This window comes from Hyla sarda, assembly GCF_029499605.1.
Source record: "Hyla sarda isolate aHylSar1 chromosome 1 unlocalized genomic scaffold, aHylSar1.hap1 SUPER_1_unloc_11, whole genome shotgun sequence".
In the NCBI taxonomy this organism is placed as follows: Eukaryota; Metazoa; Chordata; class Amphibia; order Anura; family Hylidae; genus Hyla; species Hyla sarda.
The window spans coordinates 255,410-277,007 of NW_026607572.1; the positions used below are offsets into that span (position 1 = coordinate 255,410).

The 21,598-nt window shown below is 44.2% G+C and overlaps 2 protein-coding genes across 6 annotated transcripts in view; one reads left to right on the forward strand and one right to left on the reverse strand.

Moving 5' to 3' along the window:
* Positions 1 to 21,598, forward strand: part of LOC130297953 (zinc finger protein 84-like) — a 73,500-nt gene that overhangs the window by 40,494 nt on the left and 11,408 nt on the right. The gene's annotated exons all lie outside the window — the stretch shown is intronic.
* LOC130297944 (oocyte zinc finger protein XlCOF7.1-like) lies at positions 3,962 to 21,446 on the reverse strand. Of its 5 annotated transcripts, none has more exons than XM_056550801.1 (7): positions 21,300 to 21,446; positions 18,738 to 18,885; positions 17,782 to 17,940; positions 16,412 to 16,538; positions 16,264 to 16,328; positions 15,725 to 16,097; positions 3,962 to 4,900 (listed from the first exon to the last, which is right to left on the reverse strand). In XM_056550801.1, the coding sequence occupies exons 2-7, from the start codon at positions 18,813 to 18,815 to the stop codon at positions 4,047 to 4,049; spliced, it is 1,656 nt and encodes a 551-aa protein (XP_056406776.1). In that variant the 5' UTR covers positions 18,816 to 18,885; positions 21,300 to 21,446; the 3' UTR covers positions 3,962 to 4,046. The 5 variants fall into 5 exon arrangements, with proteins under 5 accessions (XP_056406776.1, XP_056406778.1, XP_056406775.1 ...); XM_056550803.1 differs by lacking the exon at positions 21,300 to 21,446 and adding an exon at positions 20,431 to 20,545 and having other exon boundaries at positions 15,737 to 16,097; XM_056550800.1 differs by lacking the exon at positions 21,300 to 21,446 and adding an exon at positions 20,431 to 20,545.

A 21,598-nucleotide genomic window follows, 5' to 3' on the forward strand; every position in this document is an offset into this window, starting at 1 on the left:
TGAATGGAAGTGGCGTGGCGTGACATTATGAGGGGCGTTGCTGTAATGTCACGATCACGAACAAAATATTTAGAACGCTGGAGCACCAGAGTACCCCTTTAATGGGGAACTGGGAGGAGCATGGCCTATGGCTGGAAATGTGAGAGAATATGTGTTATTCAGCTATGTTGTTCCAGACGCCATGAGTGTTAAATGAACAAATGACGTCTAACAAGTCCTTTCCTCTAACGGAGAGCGCACAGCTGGCTTCAGCCCCTCAGAGAGCTGGGAACCAACCATAGAGCCACCTGGTTAATTCTTCTCCGCACTTCATCCGAATACAACTTGTTCTTCCCTAAAAACACTAAAAATCTTCATTTTTACAGTGAAATTGTTTCATCCACCTCCCTTCTACTCTATGTAAATTCTCTTTGTTTATTTCCACCAATAATTTTTTGTATATTTGGGTCATATCTTTTTTATTATAGAACCCATTCCCCAAAAATTCAATAATATTATGTGAATCAACCTGAAATAGTGTTTTATCTACAGTGCATTTATACACGTGATATATTTGATAATATCTGAATCTATAGGATTCCATCTTACTTTTAATTGTACAAAAGTGCACGTTTTCCCTTTCACAAAAATGTGTTCAATTAATCTTACCCCGACCTTAATCCGAGAACCACTATCTTGAAATTCATTAAATTCCTTCAACCTAGGGTTAAACCACACCGGTGTAAACCTAAGATTATTTTTTATATGACAAATTATTTTAAGATTAACCCATATTTTCCTAAATAATTTGCATTGCGTGATAGTAACAAATCATTGTTACACCACAATAATATTCATATTGCTGCAATAATACAGAAATTACAGACTCTAAATAATAAACTCTTTAGAAAAAAAAAGAAGGAAAGATAGAAATAGATAGGAAAAGAAACAGATAAACCTGACGTCTAGCATAAAACGTAATAATCAATTAGTTAATGAAAAGGTTCTCAAGGAATTGCTCAAGAAATTTTGCCATGAAACAGGTTTCTCAAATTTTGAACTGGGAACTTTTTTTGCGCCGATGGTTGGAGGGGGTAGAAGATCTCTAGTATATCGGAATAAGCCGTCTAGTCACCAATAGTAGGTGTGTGATTCAGCAAGTTGAGATAGAACAGAAATCTCAAGAAGTAACCGCAAGTTGAACCATTTTCAGAGTAAAATTAATCTCTTTTTGTTGTAACCAAGAAAATACCGTATATATACAGGAGTATAAGCCAAAGCCCCTAATTTTACCACAAAAACCAGGGGAAAAAACTATTAATTCAAGTATAAGCCTATCATCACCCACTGCAACAAACACCCATCCCCCTTCCTGTCATCATCCATCCCTCTCTTATCGTCTAATCACCTCCCCAGTTGTAGCTCTCGGTGGCGGCAGGTCTTTTCTTGTTGCCTGGAAAGGGACAGGTCCGTGACGTCAGGGGAATCCCTGCATGGCGGCGACCCTACCCCAGCATCACTAGTCAGGGGCCGGATAGATGGACCAGATCAGCTCACTTTTCCCACTGGTATGTGGACGGTACCTGTGAAGACAGTCCCTATCATGGATGAGTCCGAGGCTGGACCGAAGAAGGGGGGCCTCCCAGTGAAGATGGACGACCCAGACCACCACCATCTGTATGCCTGGACTGATGTCAGTACTAATTTTTTTTTTTCCACTCAAGTTTAAGCCAAGGGGGGGAATTGTCACCATGAAAAAATGTGCTTATACTCGAGTATATACAGTAATAGAAATATCTTCCCACCAGAAAGATAACATTTTCAAGCAAGACCCCTGTATATGTAAAAGAGTCCACAACTTACTCCCACACCTCCAACATTGAGAAGATTCTGGAATACCATGTGGCAAAAGGAGAGGAGGAGTACCAAACCCCCGACAATATAACTTATGTAACGGAGCTGGATGTGGATCCTCTAACCTTTGTGGCTGATGACTCTGACCGTATCGGAAGTGGAGTCTAAGGTGCTCCTGGTCTTCACCAGAGCCCGTCGCAAGGCAGGATGGGCTTGCTGGTCGCTACCCATGACACGGCTTGACCACACAGGTAGCTGGGCAAGGCGAGGTACAGGAGGATAAGGCAGTAGCGTAGTCAACATAGCAGAAGGTCAAGGCAGGTGGCAAAGTTGCGGAGTCAAATAATGTAGTGGAAGGTCTGGATGCACGGGCAAGGCAAACAGGCTAAAGGGAACGCTTAATCTCAGGCCAGGGGCACTGAAGATCCGGCAGGGAAGTGTGGGAGGTGCAGGGACTTTATAAGATAGTGTCAGGTGCAAACAGTAATTATGAGCCTACTGGCCTTTTAAATTTCAGAGCTCCAGCGCACGCGTGCCCTAGGAGACGGGGATGCATGTGTCAGAGCTGAAACACAGCAGAGGAGGCGGCAGTTGTACAGAGTAAGTGACGGGCTGGGACTCGCATGCGGGCGCGTCCCGCAATGCGAATCCCAGCCCCGCCGACAGCCGGGGACAAGTGTACACTGCGCTGGCGGCTGGTGCAGGCGGCTGGGCGCGGGACTTAACTTATATAAACTCTCCTGTATACGAATACAGGGGGAGAAGCCACGTGAGCGCTAGAGATAAATCCGCACTGTTCTTCAGAGTTGGATATTCAGCTCCTCTTCTCATATAAGATGCATTTTGGTTACCATTAGGAGCAGAAGAAATCAGATAAGAATAAAGCTTAGATATTATTATTATTTAGGAAATAAATACAATCTCTCTAACCAATTTCAGGGACGTATGTTAGTATAACGCTTAAAACATTGGAGAGTAAAGATAAATTTACTTATAAAACCCCAGAAAGCCTGAGATTCCTCTATGGCCAAAGTCTTAGTAGAAGAATATAAATCTCGTAACGTAAAAGAATGTAAATGTTCCCACAAAGGGGAAGAGGGAAAATGTGTTTAGTAATAACCATAGGGAGTAAAGAAAGTGGGGTTAGGGGAGAAGGGAAATCAGAATCAGTCGTAGAGCAGTCTCGTAATACCGACAAAGTTATATATAAAAGAGGAAAGAACTAGAGAGGCCAAGGAGGAGTGCGGGGGCCACAAAATGGGCCCTATAGAAGGAGGGACTGAGGAGAATTCCATATCCACATGAGGAGGAATATAAAGGGGAGGATGAGAAAAAGAAGAGCGAACGAGCTCTAATAATCCAGACGAAGGAAAAGCTTTATAATAAGTGTGTAAATCCGGAAACACAAAACCGCCGTCTAATGTCTTCAGGGTGAGCGTCTATACGGGACACGTGGTCTCTTCTGAATCATAACAAAATTACTAAATAACCATCGGATAGAAGAAAAATAACAATTCCGTACTATGATAGGGACGGACTGTAAAAATATAAAATATTATTGGTAAATATAAGATTTAAGAACCTTTTTCCTTCCAATCCACGACATATATGGGAATTTACGAGCGTGTAACTGGGTCTTCAATCCGTGTAATAATGGCGCAAAGTGTGAAGTAAAGAGATCTTGTACCAGATGTGATCAGATCTCTAGGGATTTTATACCCCGGGGAGGACAAAGAAAAGGAAAAGAATTACACCGATGTTTACTGAACCCGGGGGACGCTGAGATATTGACGACTTCTCATATAGAAAAATGGATTTTATGATCTGAGACCGAAAATAGACGTCAAGACGGGAAACACTGGTCTAGGGTTTGTGATAAATAAAAGTATCTGCAGCGTCTTATGTTCAGAAGAGACGATCTTCAAGGGAGACGCGCGGATCCTGTCTGATGCCTTGAATTAAAGTCTCTATAATCATAATGAGAAGGGGGCGGGGACAACACTGACGCGTTACATTCCCTATATACAACGTCAGGGACAATATTACATTTATTATAAGTCCAGTGTGCGGAGATGATTATAAGAATAATAAATAATATAAGAAAGAAAACTTTTATTAACAATTGGTAACAAGTTTGGAGATGCAGTATATGATATATGTATAAATGTCAGATATCCTATGTACATGGTTAATATATAGATGTGTTATCTGCATCATTTACTGCTCTGAATTGGCTTCTCTCCTGTGTGAGTTCTTTTATGATTAACAAGACTTGATTGCTGAGTAAAACATTTCCCACATTCTGCACATGGAAATGGCTTCTCCCCTGTGTGAGTTCGTTTATGTTCACCAAGAATTGATTTCTTAGCAAAACATTTTCCACACTCTGCACATGAGAATGGCTTCTCCCCTGTGTGAGTTCTTTGATGATAAACAAGATTTGCTTTCTCAGTATAACATTTACCACATTCTGTACATGAAAATGGCTTCTCTCCTGTGTGAGTTATTTGATGTTTATAAAGAGTTGATTTGTGAGTAAAACATTTCCCACATTCTGAACATGAAAATGGCTTCTCTCCTGTGTGAGTTATTTGATGTCTAACAAGACTTGATTTAAAAGTAAAACATTTCCCACATTCTGAACATGAAAACGGCTTCTCTTCTGTGTGAGTTCTTTGATGTTGAACAAGACCTGAATTAGAAGTAAAACATTTTGCACATTCTGAGCATGAAAATGGCTTATCTCCTGTGTGAGTTCTTTGATGTACAACAAGATCGAATTTAGAAGTATAACATTTCCAACATTCTGAACATGAATATGGTTTATATACTGTATGAGCTTGCTGATGTCCAACACCCCTTCTGTGACCTTTATTTTGCTGAACATCCTGTGATGAATGAGAAGACAGGACCTGTATATAAGGATGAGATGACAGATCTTGGCTGTGAAGGGCTGAGGGTGTATCTGGGATAATGGAATGTTCTTCATATGTATCTTGTGTGATATCATCATCTGCTTTATAATCTGAAGATATAAGATTCTCCTCTGATCTCCTGGTACAAGAATCTGCAGAGAATAACACAGATTTTATTATTAGTATTAACCCCTTAACAACCCTTAAGGACAACCCTTATTAACCCCTTAACAATCCTTAAGCTTTTGTGTTTTCATTTTTTCCTCCTCTCCTCATAGCCATAACTCTTTTATTTTTCCATCTACACTGTGTTTGAGAGCAGTTTTTTAGTGGGACCGATCTTACATTGTATTAACACCCTTCATTTACTGTGCATTAAAATATAAGTCCGTTCAATCACAGCGATATCTAATTTGCATAGTTTTTGTTACACTTTACTACTTTTTAAAAACAATTACAACAAAAAGCAAAAAAACGTTTTTTGAAAAATGTACATTTTTAAAAACATCTTTAGATTTTTTTTTCTATACACTTTTTGGTCCCTCTGTAGGACTTGTATGAGCAGTCATTGGATTGCTCATACAGATCAGTACAGTATTTACTGCATTGATCCATTAGAGCCGACCATAGACAGGCTGTATGAATAGCAGAGTCCCGGCAGTGACAGAGTCCTAGCAATCATGTTATGTGCCCTAAAATTGACTTGTTCTCCTCATAGATCAGGTTGGTACGATCGGTATGTATAACATAGTGTTATCTTTTACTCCATTTTTTTTATTTAAACTTATTTTAGTAAAAAGTGAGTAAAGAGACGTACAGTGTAAGTACAGACCATGGAAGTCTATGACAAAATCCCATTCAGCACAGCATGATGTATACAGAGTGAGGACAGCTGCATAACACAGTCACTGACTACAGACACAATACAACCTAAACCGGGAACTAGAGCCTGCGCAGAACTGGTTGTTCAATCCCACTCCCGCCCGCTCCCAATTATTTTTTTGACCAATTTACCCATGCGTGTAGGGTGTTTGCTCCACTCCTGCTAAAATGCCTGTCCAATCCCGCCCGCTAACATAGGAATGTACAGACACTAGGGTGCAATGCTCTGCACATACTCCCCATGTAAACTTTCCATTTCTATGCAGAGCACTTTTCAGTAAAAATGACACCTTAGCCGGTGGCAGGGGGAGGAGACTATTGGGAGGGGCACTCTGAGTGTGAGACCCGCAGCCATAGTGCCTGACTGCCCGTACGCAGCAGCCTCCTGACCATCTGCGTATTTGGAGTTGGGTCCCGTGGGATCCCAATCCCAGTGTATCCCTCTACCGGGAATTTTAAAGGTGTGCTCCGCCCACAGGATACAAAGGATAGGGGATAAGATGTCTGATTGTGGGGGTCCTACCACTGGGGACCGCCGTGATCTCTGTGCAGCACCCGACATTCCCTAAAGTTTTTTTCAGAATGCTTGGTTTGGGCGGCCGGAGATGTGACATCATGCCACGCCCCCTCCCATAGACATGAATGGAGGGGGCGTGACATAACATCCCGGCCACCCAAACTCGGCACTGTTAACATACTGTTTAGAATGCCGGGTGTTGCACGGAGATAACAGCTGCAGGACCCCCGTGATGAGACATCTTATCACCTATCCTTTGGGTAGGGGATAAGGTGTCTGTGGGCGGAGTAACATGTGGTGGCGCAGTATGGGAGTTATTACCAAGTACCCTTGCTGTCCTGTCGGGCAACCTTCCCTCAGTGTCCCCTGGGCCCCCCCTTGCACCTGCCCCCCTCCCCCCCCAATGAACATATGTTTACCATGTATTATACTGTGTAATGTGTGAAGAAAGCCTTGTCACTTTAGGAAAGGTTAAAAGGGGTTATCGGTTATCCAGGAAAAAACTTTTATATATATATATATCAACTGGCTCCAGAAAGTTAAACAGATTTATAAATTACTTCTATTAATAAATCTTTTTTTTTTTTTTTGTAGTTTTATATTATATATACAAACACAGAGAAACAAACATAAAAATGCTATTATAATACAAGTCTTCCTTAGTTAAAGGAAGCAACCAGTATACCTCACTATAAATATAATATGTAAAGAAGAAGAAAAGAGGAAAAAAAAATAATCTATTAAGAAATCTTAATCCTTTCAGTACTAATGAGCTTCTAAAGTTAAGGTTGTTCTTTTCTGTCTAAGAGCTCTCTAATGACACGTGTCTCGGGAACCGCCCAGTTTAGAAGCAAATCCCCATAGCAAACCTCTTCTTAACTGGGCGTTTCCCGAGACACGTGTCATCAGAGAGGATTTAGACAGAAAAGAACAACCTTAACTTCAGAAACTCATAAGTACTGAAAGGATTAAGATTTTTTAATAGAAGTAATTTACAAATCTGTTTAACTTTCTGGAGCCAGTTGATATATATAAAAAAAAGTTTTTTCCTTGAATACCCCTTTAACATGTGAGTTATCATTTGATTGTTACCCAGGAGGTATCAGTGACCATGTGACCAATGGGACCTCCCCTATAAAAGCCCTGGGAGGAGCTAGCTCTCTCTCTTTCTGCTAAGCTGAGGTCCAGTGAAGTGGAGCCTAGGAGGGTGTTCAGAGTCATAGGAGCCTCAAGTCCAGTCTGCAGCCACAAGATACAAACCTGCAAGTAACCACAGTCACAGTATTGTCAGTCATCAGTCAAGTCTGTCACAGTCATCATTTGTCTAGTCAAAGTGGCCTGCACTAAAATGTCCACAGCTACTACAAGTCCCAGCAAGCCCTTCAGGTCTCTGAAATCCCTGGTCACCTCCTCTGGCCCTGGCTGAACTGTATAGACTTTTCCACCTGTCTAACCTCAGTAAAGCTACCGTTGTCCGTATCTTGGCGTCAGATTCCTTATTGCCCCCGTGCCTAGCCCAGGATCCAGCGGCATACCTTCGGGTGGTATTGAGGATAAACCATACCCTGGCGTCACAAACACAAGGGGTTAATGCCATCTGCCCCTAGGATAGTTCCATCTGCCCTATATCACACCCCCATACCACAAACACTTTAAACTTGAGCAGGTAACACCTCCTGAGCCACCACGGATAGGGTAGGACCCTAGACTGAGCTGGAAAGAATTCCCTCCCTTGGGCAGAGGGACCCCCCACACTACCCACCAGAAAAGGAAGAAAGGAGAAAGACAGAAGAGGAAAGGGTTAAAGAGAGGAGCCAACTACTATATATACTGATCCTATAGAGATGATAACAGTATATAGATAGAGCTGGAGGGGAGGTGTATAACTATGATATATACTGATCCCTTAGAGATAGCAGCAGCAGTATACATATATAACTAGAGGGCAGGTGTATAACTACAATATATCTTGATCCCATAGAGAAAGCAGCAGTATACAGATAGAGCTGGGAGAGGAGGTTTCTGGGAGCTTCCAGGATAATCTGATATGTGATGATGTCATCCTGTAGTTCATAGGGAGTCAGCTGACCTAGGACTGACCACTTACCCTGACACATTAAACTCTGATTTTCTGTGGGTCAGACTTATCACCACATGACCCAGTTACAGTAATTAACCCCTTCATGACCCAGCCCATTTTCACCTTCATGACCTGGGCATTTTTTGAAAATCTGACCACTGTCACTTTAAACATTAATAACTTTGGAATGCTTTTACTTATCATTCTGATTCCGAGATTGTTTTTTCGTGACATATTCTACTTTATTTTATCGGTAAAATTTCACTGATATTTTTATCCTTTCTTGGTAAAAAAATCTAAAAATTTCATGAAAATTTTGAAAATTTAGCATTTTTCTAACTTTGAAAGTCTCTGCTTGAAAGGAAAATGGATATTCCAAATAAATTACATATTGATTCACATATTCAATATGTCTACTTTGTGTCTGCATAAAAAAATTGACAAGTTTTTACTTTTGGAGGGCACCAGAGGGCTTCAAAGTTCCGCAGCAATTTTCCAATTTTTCTCAAGATTTTCAAAATCGTAATTTTTCAGGGCCCAGTTCAGGTTGGAAGTGGATTTTAAGGATCTTCATATTAGAAATACCCCATAAATGACCCCATTATAAAAACTGCACCCCCCAAAGTATTCAAAATGACATTCAGTAAGTGTTTTAACCCTTTAGGTGTTTCACAGGAATAGCAGCAAAGTGAAGGAGAAAATTCTAAATCTTCATTTTTTACACTCGCATTTTCTTGTAGACCCAATTTTTTAATTTTTACAAGGGGTAAAAGGAGAGAAATCACCCTAAAATTTGTAACCCAATTTCTCTCGAGTAAGGAAATACCTCATATGCGTATGTAAAGTGTTCGGCGGGCGCAGTAGAGGGCTCAGAAGGGAAGGAGCGACAATGGGATTTTGGAGAGTGAGTTTTTCTGAAAGGGTTTTTGGGGGGCATGTCCCATTTAGGAAGCCCCTATGGTGCCAGAACAGTGGACCCCCCCACATGTGACCCCATTTTGGAAACTATACCCCTCATGGAATGTAATAAGGGGTGCAGTGAGCATTTACACCCCACTGGCGTTTGACAGATATTTGAAACGGTGGACTGTGCAAATCAAAAATTTTATTTTTCATTTTCACAGACCACTGTTCCAAAAATCTGTCATACACCAGTGGGGTGTAAATGCTCACTGCACCCCTTATTACATTCCGTGAAGGGTGTAGTTTCCAAAATGGGGTCACATATGGATATTTATTGTTTTGCGTTTGTCAGAACTGCTGTAACAATCAGCCACCCCTGTGCAAATCGCCTCAAATGTACATGGTACACTCTCCCTTCTGGGCCTTGCTGTGCGCCCCCAGAGCACTTTGCGCCCACATATGGGGTATCTCCGTACTCAGGAGAAATTGCATTACAAATTTAGAGGGTCTTTTTTCCCTTTTACCTCTTGTGAAAATGAAAAGTATAGGGCAACACCAGCATGTCAGTGTAAAAAATTTATTTTTTTACACTAACATGCTGGTGTAGACCCCAACTTCACCTTTTTATAAGGGGTTAAAGAAGAAAAAGCCCCCCAAAATTTGTAAGGCAATTTCTCCCGAGTACGGCGATACCCCATATGTGTCCCAAAACTGTTGCCCTGAAATACGACAGGGCTCCAAAGTGAGAGAGCGCCATGCGCATTTGAGGCCTGAATTAGGGATTGCATAGGGGTGGACATAGGGGTATTCTACGCCAGTGATTCCCAAACAGGGTGCCTCCAGCTGTTGCAAAACTCCCAGCATGCCTGGACAGTCAATGGCTGTCCGGCAATACTGGGAGTTATTATTTTGCAACAGCTGGAGGCTCCGTTTTGGAAACAGTAGCGTACCAGACGTTTTTCATTTTTTGGGGGGAGGGGGGCTGTGTAGGGGTATGTGTATATGTAGTGTTTTTTACTTTTTATTTTAGGTTAGTGTCAGTGTAGTGTAGTGTTTTTAGGGTACAGTCACATGGGCAGAGGTTCACAGCAAGTTTGCCGCTGGAAGTTTGAGCTGCAGCGCAAAATTTGCCCCATCTCAAACTTGCAGCACTCACTGTAAACCTCCGCCCATGTGAGTGTACCCTGTACATTCACATTGGGGGGAGGGGGCAAACATCCAGCTGTTGCAAACTCCGAGCATGCCCTTTGGCTGTCCGTGCATGCTGGGAGTTGTAGTTTTGCAACAGCTGGAGGAACACTGGTTTGGAAACACTAAGTTAAGTAATAAACTTTCAAGTGTTTTGCAACCAAACTTAGTGTTTCCAAACCAGTGTGCCTCCAGCTGTTGCAAAACTACAACTCCCAGCATGCATGGTCTGTCAGTGCATGCTGGGAGTTATAGTTTTGCAACAATTGCAACAGCTGGAGGCACTGAGGTAGGAAACGGACAATGTTTCCCAACTAGTGTGCCTCCAGATGTTGCAAAACTACAACTCCCAGCATGCCCAGACTGCCAAGGCATGCTGGAAGTTGTAGTTCGGCAATATCTGAAGGATCAGATGTTGCCGAACTACAACTTCCAGCATGCTTGGGCAGTCTGGGCATGCTGGGAGTTGTAGTTTTGCAACATCTGGAGGTCCACAGTTTGGAGACCACTGTATAATGGTCTCCAATCTGTGCTCTTCCAGATGTTAGAGAACTACAACTCCCAGCATGCCTGGACAGACTGAGCATGCTGAGATTTGTAGTTTTGCAACATCTGGAAGAGCACAGATTGGAGACCATTATACAGTGGTCTCCAAACTGTGGACCTCCAGATGTTGCAAAACTACAACTCCCAGCATGCCCAGAAAGCCAAAGGCTGTCTGGGCATGCTGGGAGTTGCAGTTTTGAAACTCTCAGAGGCAGCAGTGAGATCGCTTTACGGCGATCTCACTGCTGCCAATGAAGATGCCGCCCTGCTGCCGGAAACTCACCTCCGGGACGCAGCGCAGCCGGGACCGCACGGAGGACGTCGGGACCGCACGGAGGACGCCGGGACCGCTCGGGACACAACTCCGACGGGTAAGTGACGCCGGGGGACGGGACAGGGACACTTAGCAGAGCGGTGTGTGTCCCGATCCCCGTGATCGGAACTCACACACCGCGCTGCTAAGTATTCTGATAGCGAAACGCTGCTATCAGCTAGTCAGATTTGACCAGCTGATAGCAGCGATCGCTGGGGGGGGGTGGGGGATGAAACCCCCCGTGGTCGCACGGTAAGATGGCTGGCTATCAGTGATTGCCACCATCTTTCCGGGCGCTGCGGGATGCCGCGAGTAGCGGCAGTAATGTCCATGACGTACCTGTATGTCATGGGTCGGGAACACCTTGCCACCCATGACGTACAGGTATGTCATAGGTCGGGAAGGGGTTAAAGGGGTTCTCCGGTGCTTAGACATCTTATACCCTATCCAAAGGATAGGGGATAAGATGCCTGATCGCGGGGGTCCCGTCGCTGGGGACCCCTGTGATCTTGCACGCCACAACCCAGTTAAAATCAGTCCCCGCAGCGTGTTCGCTCCGGGTCTGATTACTGGCGACCACAGGGCCGACAGCATGTGACGTCACGCCTGCGCCCCCGTGTGACATCATGCTCCGCCCCTCAATGCAAGCCTACGGGAGGGGGCGTGATAGAGAACACGCTCCAGGGGCTGATTTTAACTGGGGTGCGGCGTGCAAGATCACGGGGGTCCCCAGCGACGGGACCCCCGCGCGATCAGGCATCTTATCCCCTATCCTTTGGATAGGGGATAAGATGTCTAAGCGCCGGAGAACCCCTTTAACTAACAGAAAAGTTAAAGGAGTAAGCTCAGGGCATATTTAAGAATATATATATATTTTAAAAAGAATAAAACATTTTTTTAAACTAGTCATAAAAAAATATGTAAATTGGGAATCGTTTAAATCGTACTGACCTAAGAATCAAATTAGCAAAAGTGCATTTTCTTTTCAGTTTCACCTCACAAATAATCATTTTTTCCAGTTTTATAGAATATTTTATGGGAATGAAGGATTTCATTATCACTTACAGTGGATCCTGCAAAATACATGTCTGTGTCTATTAACGGGGGAGGAAAAAATTAAAGATGCAAAAATTATAACTGGCTACATCATTAACCTGTTAAGTACCAAGGGAGTACCTGTATGCCCTGAGTCCGCTCCCTTTCTATAATGCGGGGCCACAGCCGGGACCAGTAACTAATAGCGCGCGGCACTGATCGCGGTGCCACGCACTATTAACCCTTTAGACGAGGCGTTCAAAGTTGATTGCCACATCTGAAGTGAAACTAAACTACCACCGGCTAGCTCAGTGGGCTGTTCGGAACCGCCGTAGTAAAATCGCGGCATCCCGAACAGCTGTAGGACACAAGGAGGGTCCCCCTACCTGCCTCCTGGTGTCCGATCGCTGAATGACTGCTCAGTGCCTGAGATCCGGGCATGAGCAGTCAAGCAGCAGAATCATTGATCAATGTTATCCTATGGGATAACAAAGATCAATGTAAAAGATCAGTGTGTGCAGTCTTATAGTCTCCTATGGGATAACAGTGATCAATGTAAAAGATCAATGTGTGCAGTGTTATAGTCCCCTGTGGGATAACAATGATCAGTGTAAAAGATCAGTGTGTGCAGTGTTATAGTCTCCTATGGGAGCTATAACATTGCAAAAAAAAGTGGAAAAAAAAAGTAAATAAAGGTAATTTAACCCCTTCCATAATAAAAATTTGAATCGCCCCTTTTCCCATAAAAAAAAGTGTAAATAAAAACAAACATATGTGATATCGCCGTGTGCGGAAACATCCAAATTATAAAAATATATCATTAATTAAACCGCACGGTCAATGGCGTAAGCGCAAGAAAATTCTAAAGTCAAAAATAGCGTATTTTTGTTCACTTTTTATATCATGAAGAAATTTATAAAAAGCGAACAAAAAGTCCAATCAATACAAATGGTACCGCTAAAAACTTCAGATCATGGCGCAAAAGATAAGCCATCATACCGCCCTGTACGCGGAAAAACAAAAATGTTATAGGGGTCAGAAGATGACAATTTTAAACGTATAAATTTTCCTGCATGTAGTTATGATTTTTTCCAGAAGTACGACAAAATCAAATTGGGTGGTCTTTGAACTGTTGCCTTTAAATAGCCAGGACCCAGCAGGGAAGGGGCTGGCTGACTGAAAGGTAGCCAGGGAAATAAGTAGCTGCTCATTAATATCAGCTGAGGTTTTGCTGTTTGAGAAACCAGCAGTGGAGCAAAGGCAAGAGCCCTCCCAGTACCCACCTCTAAACAAGCCCTCCACATACGGGAGCAACATATTTGTGAAGGGATTAAGCATGAAGGGCACGGAGAAGGGCAGGAGCGCGTACATCTATAGCTGGAACCCAGGACCGTTCCTCTGGTCCATAGCCTTTCCAGTGGATTAGATACTGGAGGCCGCCCCTGGACACATGGGAGTCAAGGATACTGCAGACCTCATAATCCGACCCAGTCAAGGAGGTAGTGAGGTGTAGAGAACAACAACTTTAACCCCTTAAAAATTTTCATTTTTGCTATTTAAATTTTCTTCCTTATTGTTATTGATTTAAAATAAGTAATGTCATTACAAAGTACAATTGGTGATGCAAAAAACAAGTCATATGTGTCTATAGGGGGGAAATTACGTGTTATGATTTTTAGAAGATAAAAATCATAAGTTTAATTTCCCCCCTATAGACCCATATAAGGGCTTGTTTTTTGCATCACCAATTGTACTTTGTAATGACATTACTTATTTTAAAACATAATTGGCTGCAAAACAAAAAAAATAAAAATTTGTGGGGTGAAATAAAAAAAATGCAAATTAGCAAATTTTTAGGGCTTCCGTTTCTACGCACTGCAATTTTCGGTAAAAATTACACCTTATCTTTATTCTGTAGGTCCATACAGTTACATGGATACACAATTTATGTAGGTTTTATTTATTTTACTACTTTAAAAAAAAAATTATAACTACATGCACCATGTAAAATTGTCATCTTTTGACCCCTATAACTTTTATTTTTCCGTGTTCGGGGCGGTTTTTGCGCCGTGGTCTGTAGTTTTTATCGGTACCATTTTTGTTTTGATGGGACTTTTTGATGGCTTTTTGTTAATATTTTTATGGTATATGAACTTTTTTTTAGCCCTCACAGGGAGCTACAACATGCAATCTTTTGATTGCATACACTGATCAATGCTATGCCATAGCATATCATTAATCAGTGTTATCAGCGCTCTGCTGCTCCAACCTGCTAAGCAGGCATGAAGCAGTAGATCGCCAATCGGACGACAAGGAGGTAGGTGAGGACCCTCCCGCCGTCCAGTAAGCTGATCGGGACATCACAATTTTGTCTCAATAGTCCAGATCAGCTCAGCTGAGCTGCAGCGGAACTTTTGGTTTCGTTTTAGATGCTGTTATCAACTTTGATCGTGGCGTCTAAAGTGTTAATGCCGGGCATCGGCACAATTGGCCGTGCCCCGGCATTAACCTTGGGTCCCGGCTGCTGATAGCAGTCGGGACCCATGGGGTTTGAAGCGTTCAATGCTCGGGAGAACGGTTTAGACCCCGGTAATGGGACTCAGGACGTACAGGTACGCCCTGAGTCCTTTAGTGGTTAAGAATAAAATGTGGAAGACCTTGGAAGTCCGCATGGAGGGCGCGAGGTAAGTCCATAGGAAACCGGGTTAACCTGTCAAAGTACGTGGTAGGGCAAAATATACAGGGGAGCCATTTTTTGGGGTAGAAGTGCAGGGAATCAAGTTGTGGGGGAACAACCATACCCTCTCCCCGATCTTCAAGGAGGGTGTCACTAATTGCCTTACAGTCAGTCTGGAGCTTCTGCTACATGGACCTCTAGAGCGATCCTTGGATTTTAGTATATGTGCTGTCGAAGTGACTTCAATAAGATTCTGCTGCACTGTGCACACAATGGAATTTACAGATTAGACTTGTCCAGATAGACTTGTGTATTCTTTCTGCAGATTCCGCTCGGAAATGCATTACAGTATACGAGACGCAGCATTTCTGAGCCGTCCTATCGGCTATCGGAGCATTCTAATCTGCGGAATGTCGCCCGTGTTTTCTGGGAGTTTTTTCTGCACTTTTTCAGCCATTTGAACCCGGCCTTAGTGTTCTTAGTGCCAAGGAGAAAGGAGACACATAATAAAATGGGGAGAAGAAGAAGAGAGCCCACCAAGCCTGTCCTAGAGATAAACATTTGTTTGTTTTTAACCTCTCTTGCTCTGGACAGTTCCTGACACGGACAGAGGTGTCAGCAGAGAGCACTGTGGTCAGACTGAAAAGAACTAGACAACTTTCTCTGCAGCATACAGCAGCTGATAAGTACTGGAAGGCTAAAGATGATTTTGAATAACTTTTTAGCACCAGTTGATTAAAAAAACAATTTCCATCGGAGTCCATACAAAAGTTATTACAACCGGTAACTGAGCAGAAACTGTTACTGCTCTCTGCATTAAGTGGTTACTACTCACCTAGGCAGTTACCTGTAGGAATGTCCTCCATATACTGCTCATCACCGCTCACATCTGTCTCTTCTTTTATGTCTGTAGTATTAATATAGATCAGATCTATCCCTGTAGGAATGTCCTCCTTATACTGCTCATCACTGCTCACATCTGTCTCTTCTTCTTCCTTTATGTCTGTAGCATTAAAATAGATTAGATCTTTCTCTGTTTGAATGTTCACCTTATACTGCTCATCACCACTCAAATCTGTCTTTTCTTCTTCCCTTATGTCTGTAGCATTAATATAGATGATCTCTTTCCCTGTAGGAATGTCCTCCTTATTCTGCTCATCACCGCTCACATGTGTCTCTGGAGCATTAATATTGTTCGGATCTTCTGCCTAAATCATAACATGTGGAAGAAATATAGTAAAAGTCATCAGACAGTAGTAGAAGTCACGTGGGATGTTATATATGAGCAGGAGATGAGGAGTCATGGAGGGTGAGGGGACTGACCACAAGAGCTTCACAGCCCTTCTACAGATCATAGGGAATATCTCCATCTACCTGATCATCCTGTGGAAGAAGAGGACGGGGACACCTCTCTGGTGCTGTTCTCTTACTGGATCTGACTGTAGGGAACACATACAGAGACTGAATTCATTCTTTATATACAAATAATGAGAGGACGTGTGTATATAGTCATGTCTATTACCTGGTGATGTGAGGGGCTGCTGATCCTCCATCATGACCTGATCCTTGTACTGATCCTTGTGTCCTTCTACATACTCCCACTCCTCCATGGAGAAATAGACCGCCACGTCCTGACACCTTATAGGAACCTGACACATAATGATACAGTCATCACCCCGACCCCTCCAGTGGTGTTACTGTATAATGTCCCAGCATTCCCAGCAGTGTCACCTCTCCAGTCATCACCAGACCCCTCCATTACTGTATAATGTCCCAGCAGTGTCACCTCTCCAGTCATCACCAGACCCCTCCATTACTGTATAATGTCCCAGCAGTGTCACCTCTCCAGTCATCACCAGACCCCTCCATTACTGTATAATGTCCCAGCAGTGTCACCTCTCCAGTCATCACCAGACCCCTCCATTACTGTATAATGTCCCAGCAGTGTCACCTCTCCAGTCATCACCAGACCCCTCCATTACTGTATAATGTCCCAGCAGTGTCACCTCTCCAGTCATCACCAGACCCCTCCATTACTGTACAATGTCCCAGCAGTGTCACTTCTCCAGTCATCACCAGACCCCTCCATTACTGTATAATGTCCCAGCATTCCCAGCAGTGTCACCTCTCCAGTCATCACCAGACCCCTCCATTACTGTATAATGTCCCAGCAGTGTCACCTCTCCAGTCATCACCAGACCCCTCCATTACTGTACAATGTCCCAGCAGTGTCACCTCTCCAGTCATCACCAGACCCCTCCATTACTGTATAATGTCCCAGCAGTGTCACCTCTCCAGTCATCACCAGACCCCTCCATTACTGTATAATGTCCCAGCAGTGTCACCTCTCCAGTCATCACCAGACCCCTCCATTACTGTATAATGTCCCAGCAGTGTCACCTCTCCAGTCATCACCAGACCCCTCCATTACTGTATAATGTCCCAGCAGTGTCACCTCTCCAGTCATCACCAGACCCCTCCATTACTGTATAATGTCCCAGCAGTGTCACCTCTCCAGTCATCACCAGACCCCTCCATTACTGTATAATGTCCCAGCAGTGTCAACTCTCCAGTCATCACCAGACCCCTCCATTACTGTATAATGTCCCAGTGTCACCTCTCCAGTCATCACCAGACCCCTCCATTACTGTATAATGTCTCAGCAGTGTCACCTCTCCAGTCATCACCAGACCCCTCCATTACTGTATAATGTCCCAGCAGTGTCACCTCTCCAGTCATCACCAGACCCCTCCATTACTGTATAATGTCCCAGCAGTGTCACCTCTCAATTCATCACCAGACCCCTCCATTACTGTATAATGTCCCAGCAGTGTCACCTCTCCAGTCATCACCAGACCCCTCCATTACTGTATAATGTCCCAGCAGGGTCACCTCTCCAGTCAGCAGCTCCATCATCTTGTTGATGAGTTCTAGAATCTTCTGTTCATCCATTTCCTCATGTATCAGGGAGTGAGGTGGGAGCCCTGGGATTGGGCTCAGGGTTCTTCCCCGACAGCGCCCACTAGAGGACTTCTTCACTACTATGTAATTCTGTGTACGAAGAGACACATTAATATCACATTCCCATACATTCCCAGAATCCCTCACCTCTCCAGTCATATCCATCTGTTATTCCATAGATAAGAATGAGGTCATGTGACATCACTCCCAGAATCCCTCACCTCTCCAGTCATATCCATCTGTTATTCCATAGACAAGAATGAGGTCATGTGACATCACTCCCAGAATCCCTCACCTCTCCAGTCATATCCATTTGTTATTACATAGATAAGAATGAGGTCATGTGACATCACTCCCAGAATCCCTCACCTCTCCAGTCATATCCATCTGTTATTACATAGATAAGAATGAGGTCATGTGACATCACTCCCAGAATCCCTCACCTCTCCAGTCATATTCATCTGTTATTACATAGATAAGAATGAGGTCATGTGACATCACTACCAGAATCCCTCACCTCTCCAGTCATATCCATCTGTTATTACACACATAAGAATGAGGTCATGTGACATCACTCCCAGAATCCCCCACCTCTCCAGTCATATCCATCTGTTATTACATAGATAAGAATGAGGTAATGTGACATCACTCCCAGAATCCCTCACCTCTCCAGTCATATCCATCTGTAATTACACAGATAAGAATGAGGTCATGTGACATCACTCCCAGAATCCCTAACCTCTCTGGTCATATCCATCTGTTATTACATAGATAAGAATGAGGTCATGTGACATCACTCCCAGAATCCCTCACCTCTCCAGTCATATCCATCTTTTATTACATAGATAAGAATGAGGTCATGTGACATCACTCCCAGAATCCCTCACCTCTCCAGTAAGCCGGAAGAGTATCTGTAGGGTGAGGTTTATGATCCTGTCGGCCATCTTGTTCCTGTCTCTCTCCATGGTTGATGGGTCATCCAGGAGAATTCTCTTATATAGAAGATATCAGCAGAGGATCCTGGATTGGAGAAACCTGAAGGGAAGAAGAGGAGACGATGATAAACCGCACCAGATTCTATGGAGAAATAAAATCCATTTCCTGGAGATAATCTGGGGAAACATCTGAGGAGACATTATAGTCACAATCATGGAGGCTGTAAACCTAGTCAGGGATCCATCATAGTCTGGGGCGGAGTCATGGGGGATGGGTAGAATATGGAGACAGGAATCCAATGCTGTCTTGTTCTTACTGACGTGTCTATTGGGGGGGTTAGGTTTTTTGGCTTTTTAACTATATTTTTTCCTGGGAGCTTTCGCTTTCTATTTCCTGCATTCTACACAGGATCCGGCCCGTTGTCTTCTCCGAGCTCCAGGAACAGGACCTCACTTTCTCTGTTGGACGGTGATCACATGGGGGATGAGAAGGGATTAATGGACATTTTCGATTAAAATCAATATTGGTAATCGCTGTCGATGATTTCCTTTACTGATAAATCGCGCACTGATTAGTTGTTGCAGAAATCCTCAAAAGTAGAGCGCAGCATACCACGGTGACATCATCATTACGGATGACCATTCGGGCCGTACGGCTGGGCTTATGATCTAGAAGAAATGCCAAGTCAGGGTTAATGACAATCTCCTGGTTTCGGAAGGTGTCTCCACTCCCCCTCAATGTCCTCTATCTCACCAGGATACAGAGCACGATCATAATCCTGGAGTTACGGGAGACGGTCGGGGGCGATGACTTTCATCAGGACTTGATCATTGGATATAACGGTCATATTGGGTAAACGGCGCTGACATCTGTCCTGTATTATAACAGCGTTTACCACATTGTCCTCCTCAGTTACTGACGCGGTCACATGACACATTTCTGCGCTTTTCGTACTCGGATTCACATAAAGTGTTGGTGGGATCATAGGTGAATGGATCCGCGTCACACTGGGAATTATTGTCCCGGAATGTTACATAATTGTCCTGAAATGGGGCAGAAAGCCAATCTGGTCTCCAGGGTTGGTACCACACTATGTCGGGAGTTTGAATCCTGACGTGGATGTTGTCCCTCCAGGTACCCATGTTATGGACCCTTTTCATCGTTGTTTGTGGTAACAAAGGGGAAGGAACAGAGGGGCCCGAGCAGAGAAGGCTGAGGGAGAATCCTCTGAGGAGAGACCATATGTTACCACTGTGCCTCGTGTACAGGCTGTGCGGCTGTAAAGAAGGAGCTAGAAGCAGCCACAAGGACCACAGTGGCGGCCATCTTAGATTGCTGTATGGAAGAAATGGCTAATACCCAGAGAAGAAATTAACCAGATGACAGGATGGGCGGGGAGGTGACCTGCAGCCCTTCACTATACAAACACGCCTCCTTCCATAGACCTGGTCAAATCGCCCGCTTGCTGCAAACTGCTGGGCCCCCATACAGGAGATTGCAGGGGATCCCAGCAGTTGGACCCCCGCAATCTATATCTTATCCCCTATACTTTGGATAGGGGATGTTATTTTTCACTGCACTAGTCCTTTATGGGTTAATAGTATCCCCAATAATCCTGATCTGATGGTGACCGCACACACATACCTGTATCTGTAGAGGAGCTGTGTGCTTACAGGACCTGCGATGATGTCACCGTCATGTGATCAGTCACATGGAGGAGGAGTCACATGATCAGGGGCTGCTGCTCTGAGAGATCTCCACATACAACAGCAGTGACTGCTCCACCAGGACATGCTCTGTATCTGCTACATGCTGGAGGTGTAGGACCTGTGATGATGTCACAATCATGTGACCAGTAACATTTTGAGGCAAAGATTAGCAGTAAATAAGTGACTATGGCTGAAGGACCTGTGGGGAGGATCATGTGACAGGAGTGGGCGGGGCTGAGCAGTGCAGGATAGAAGAGATTGTGATTGAAGGACCTGTGATAATGGTCATGTGACAGTAGAGTCCTGCATACACTGAGCAGATGAGCCTAGAGCAGCAGCCCCTGATCATGTGACTCCTCCATGTGACTGATCACATGACGGTGACATCATCGCAGGTCCTGTAAGTACACGGCTCCTCTACAGATACAGGTATGTGTGTTCTCTCCCTGTCAGGATTCCCTTACGTCCCCCCAGCAGCACAGATGGTATATTCCTCCCCCCCCCGCACACTGGTATGACCCATGCATTGTACTGACAATAAAACCTTACAAGGGTTAATCGCACCCCCTCCCCTATATAGAGGCGATCCCCTCATCCTCTGATTTCTGTATTTTTTGTGGTTTTTACTTTAATATTATTTTATCTTTGCTCCTGGTGAGAGAAGGGTTAATATATTGTCTTGTTTCTGCTGCTGTTTGTGTTATTCCGCCATCTTTACTCATTTCCTATATCTCCGCCCAGTTGGCCCCCAGCTAGAAGCCCCGCCCTCCTGTCTTAGTGGCCCTATTCCTGTTATGTCTTTACCTCTAATATGTCAGGTTCTTCTTCTCCTTCTGGTTCTCTCCCCGCGGTGTCCACATGTCTCCCCGGCCGCCGCCATCTTGTAGAAGGAGGTTTATGGAGAACTGGGCCGACTCCTCTGTGGATCCAGGCTCTGCCGACACGCCCCCTCCCATAGACATGAATGGAGGGGGTGGGGCTGTGACATCATGAGGGGTGTGACTGTGACATCACGAGGGGGTGTGGCTGTGACATCACGAGGGGGTGTGGCTGTGACATCACGAGGGTGTGTGGCTGTGACATCACAAGGGGGTGTGGCTGAG

Bases quoted from the DNA above. Each gene is read 5' to 3' on its own strand.
- LOC130297944 (XM_056550801.1), bottom strand. From the start codon at position 18,815: ATGGAGAGAGACAGGAACAAGATGGCCGACAGGATCATAAACCTCACC. The intron at 16,329-16,411 runs GTAATAGACATG...TGTTCCCTACAG, and splicing joins GCAGCCCCTCACATCACCAG to TCAGATCCAGTAAGAGAACA. The intron at 4,901-15,724 runs GTGAGTAGTAAC...TATTCTCTGCAG, and splicing joins TCCTACAGGTAACTGCCTAG to ATTCTTGTACCAGGAGATCA.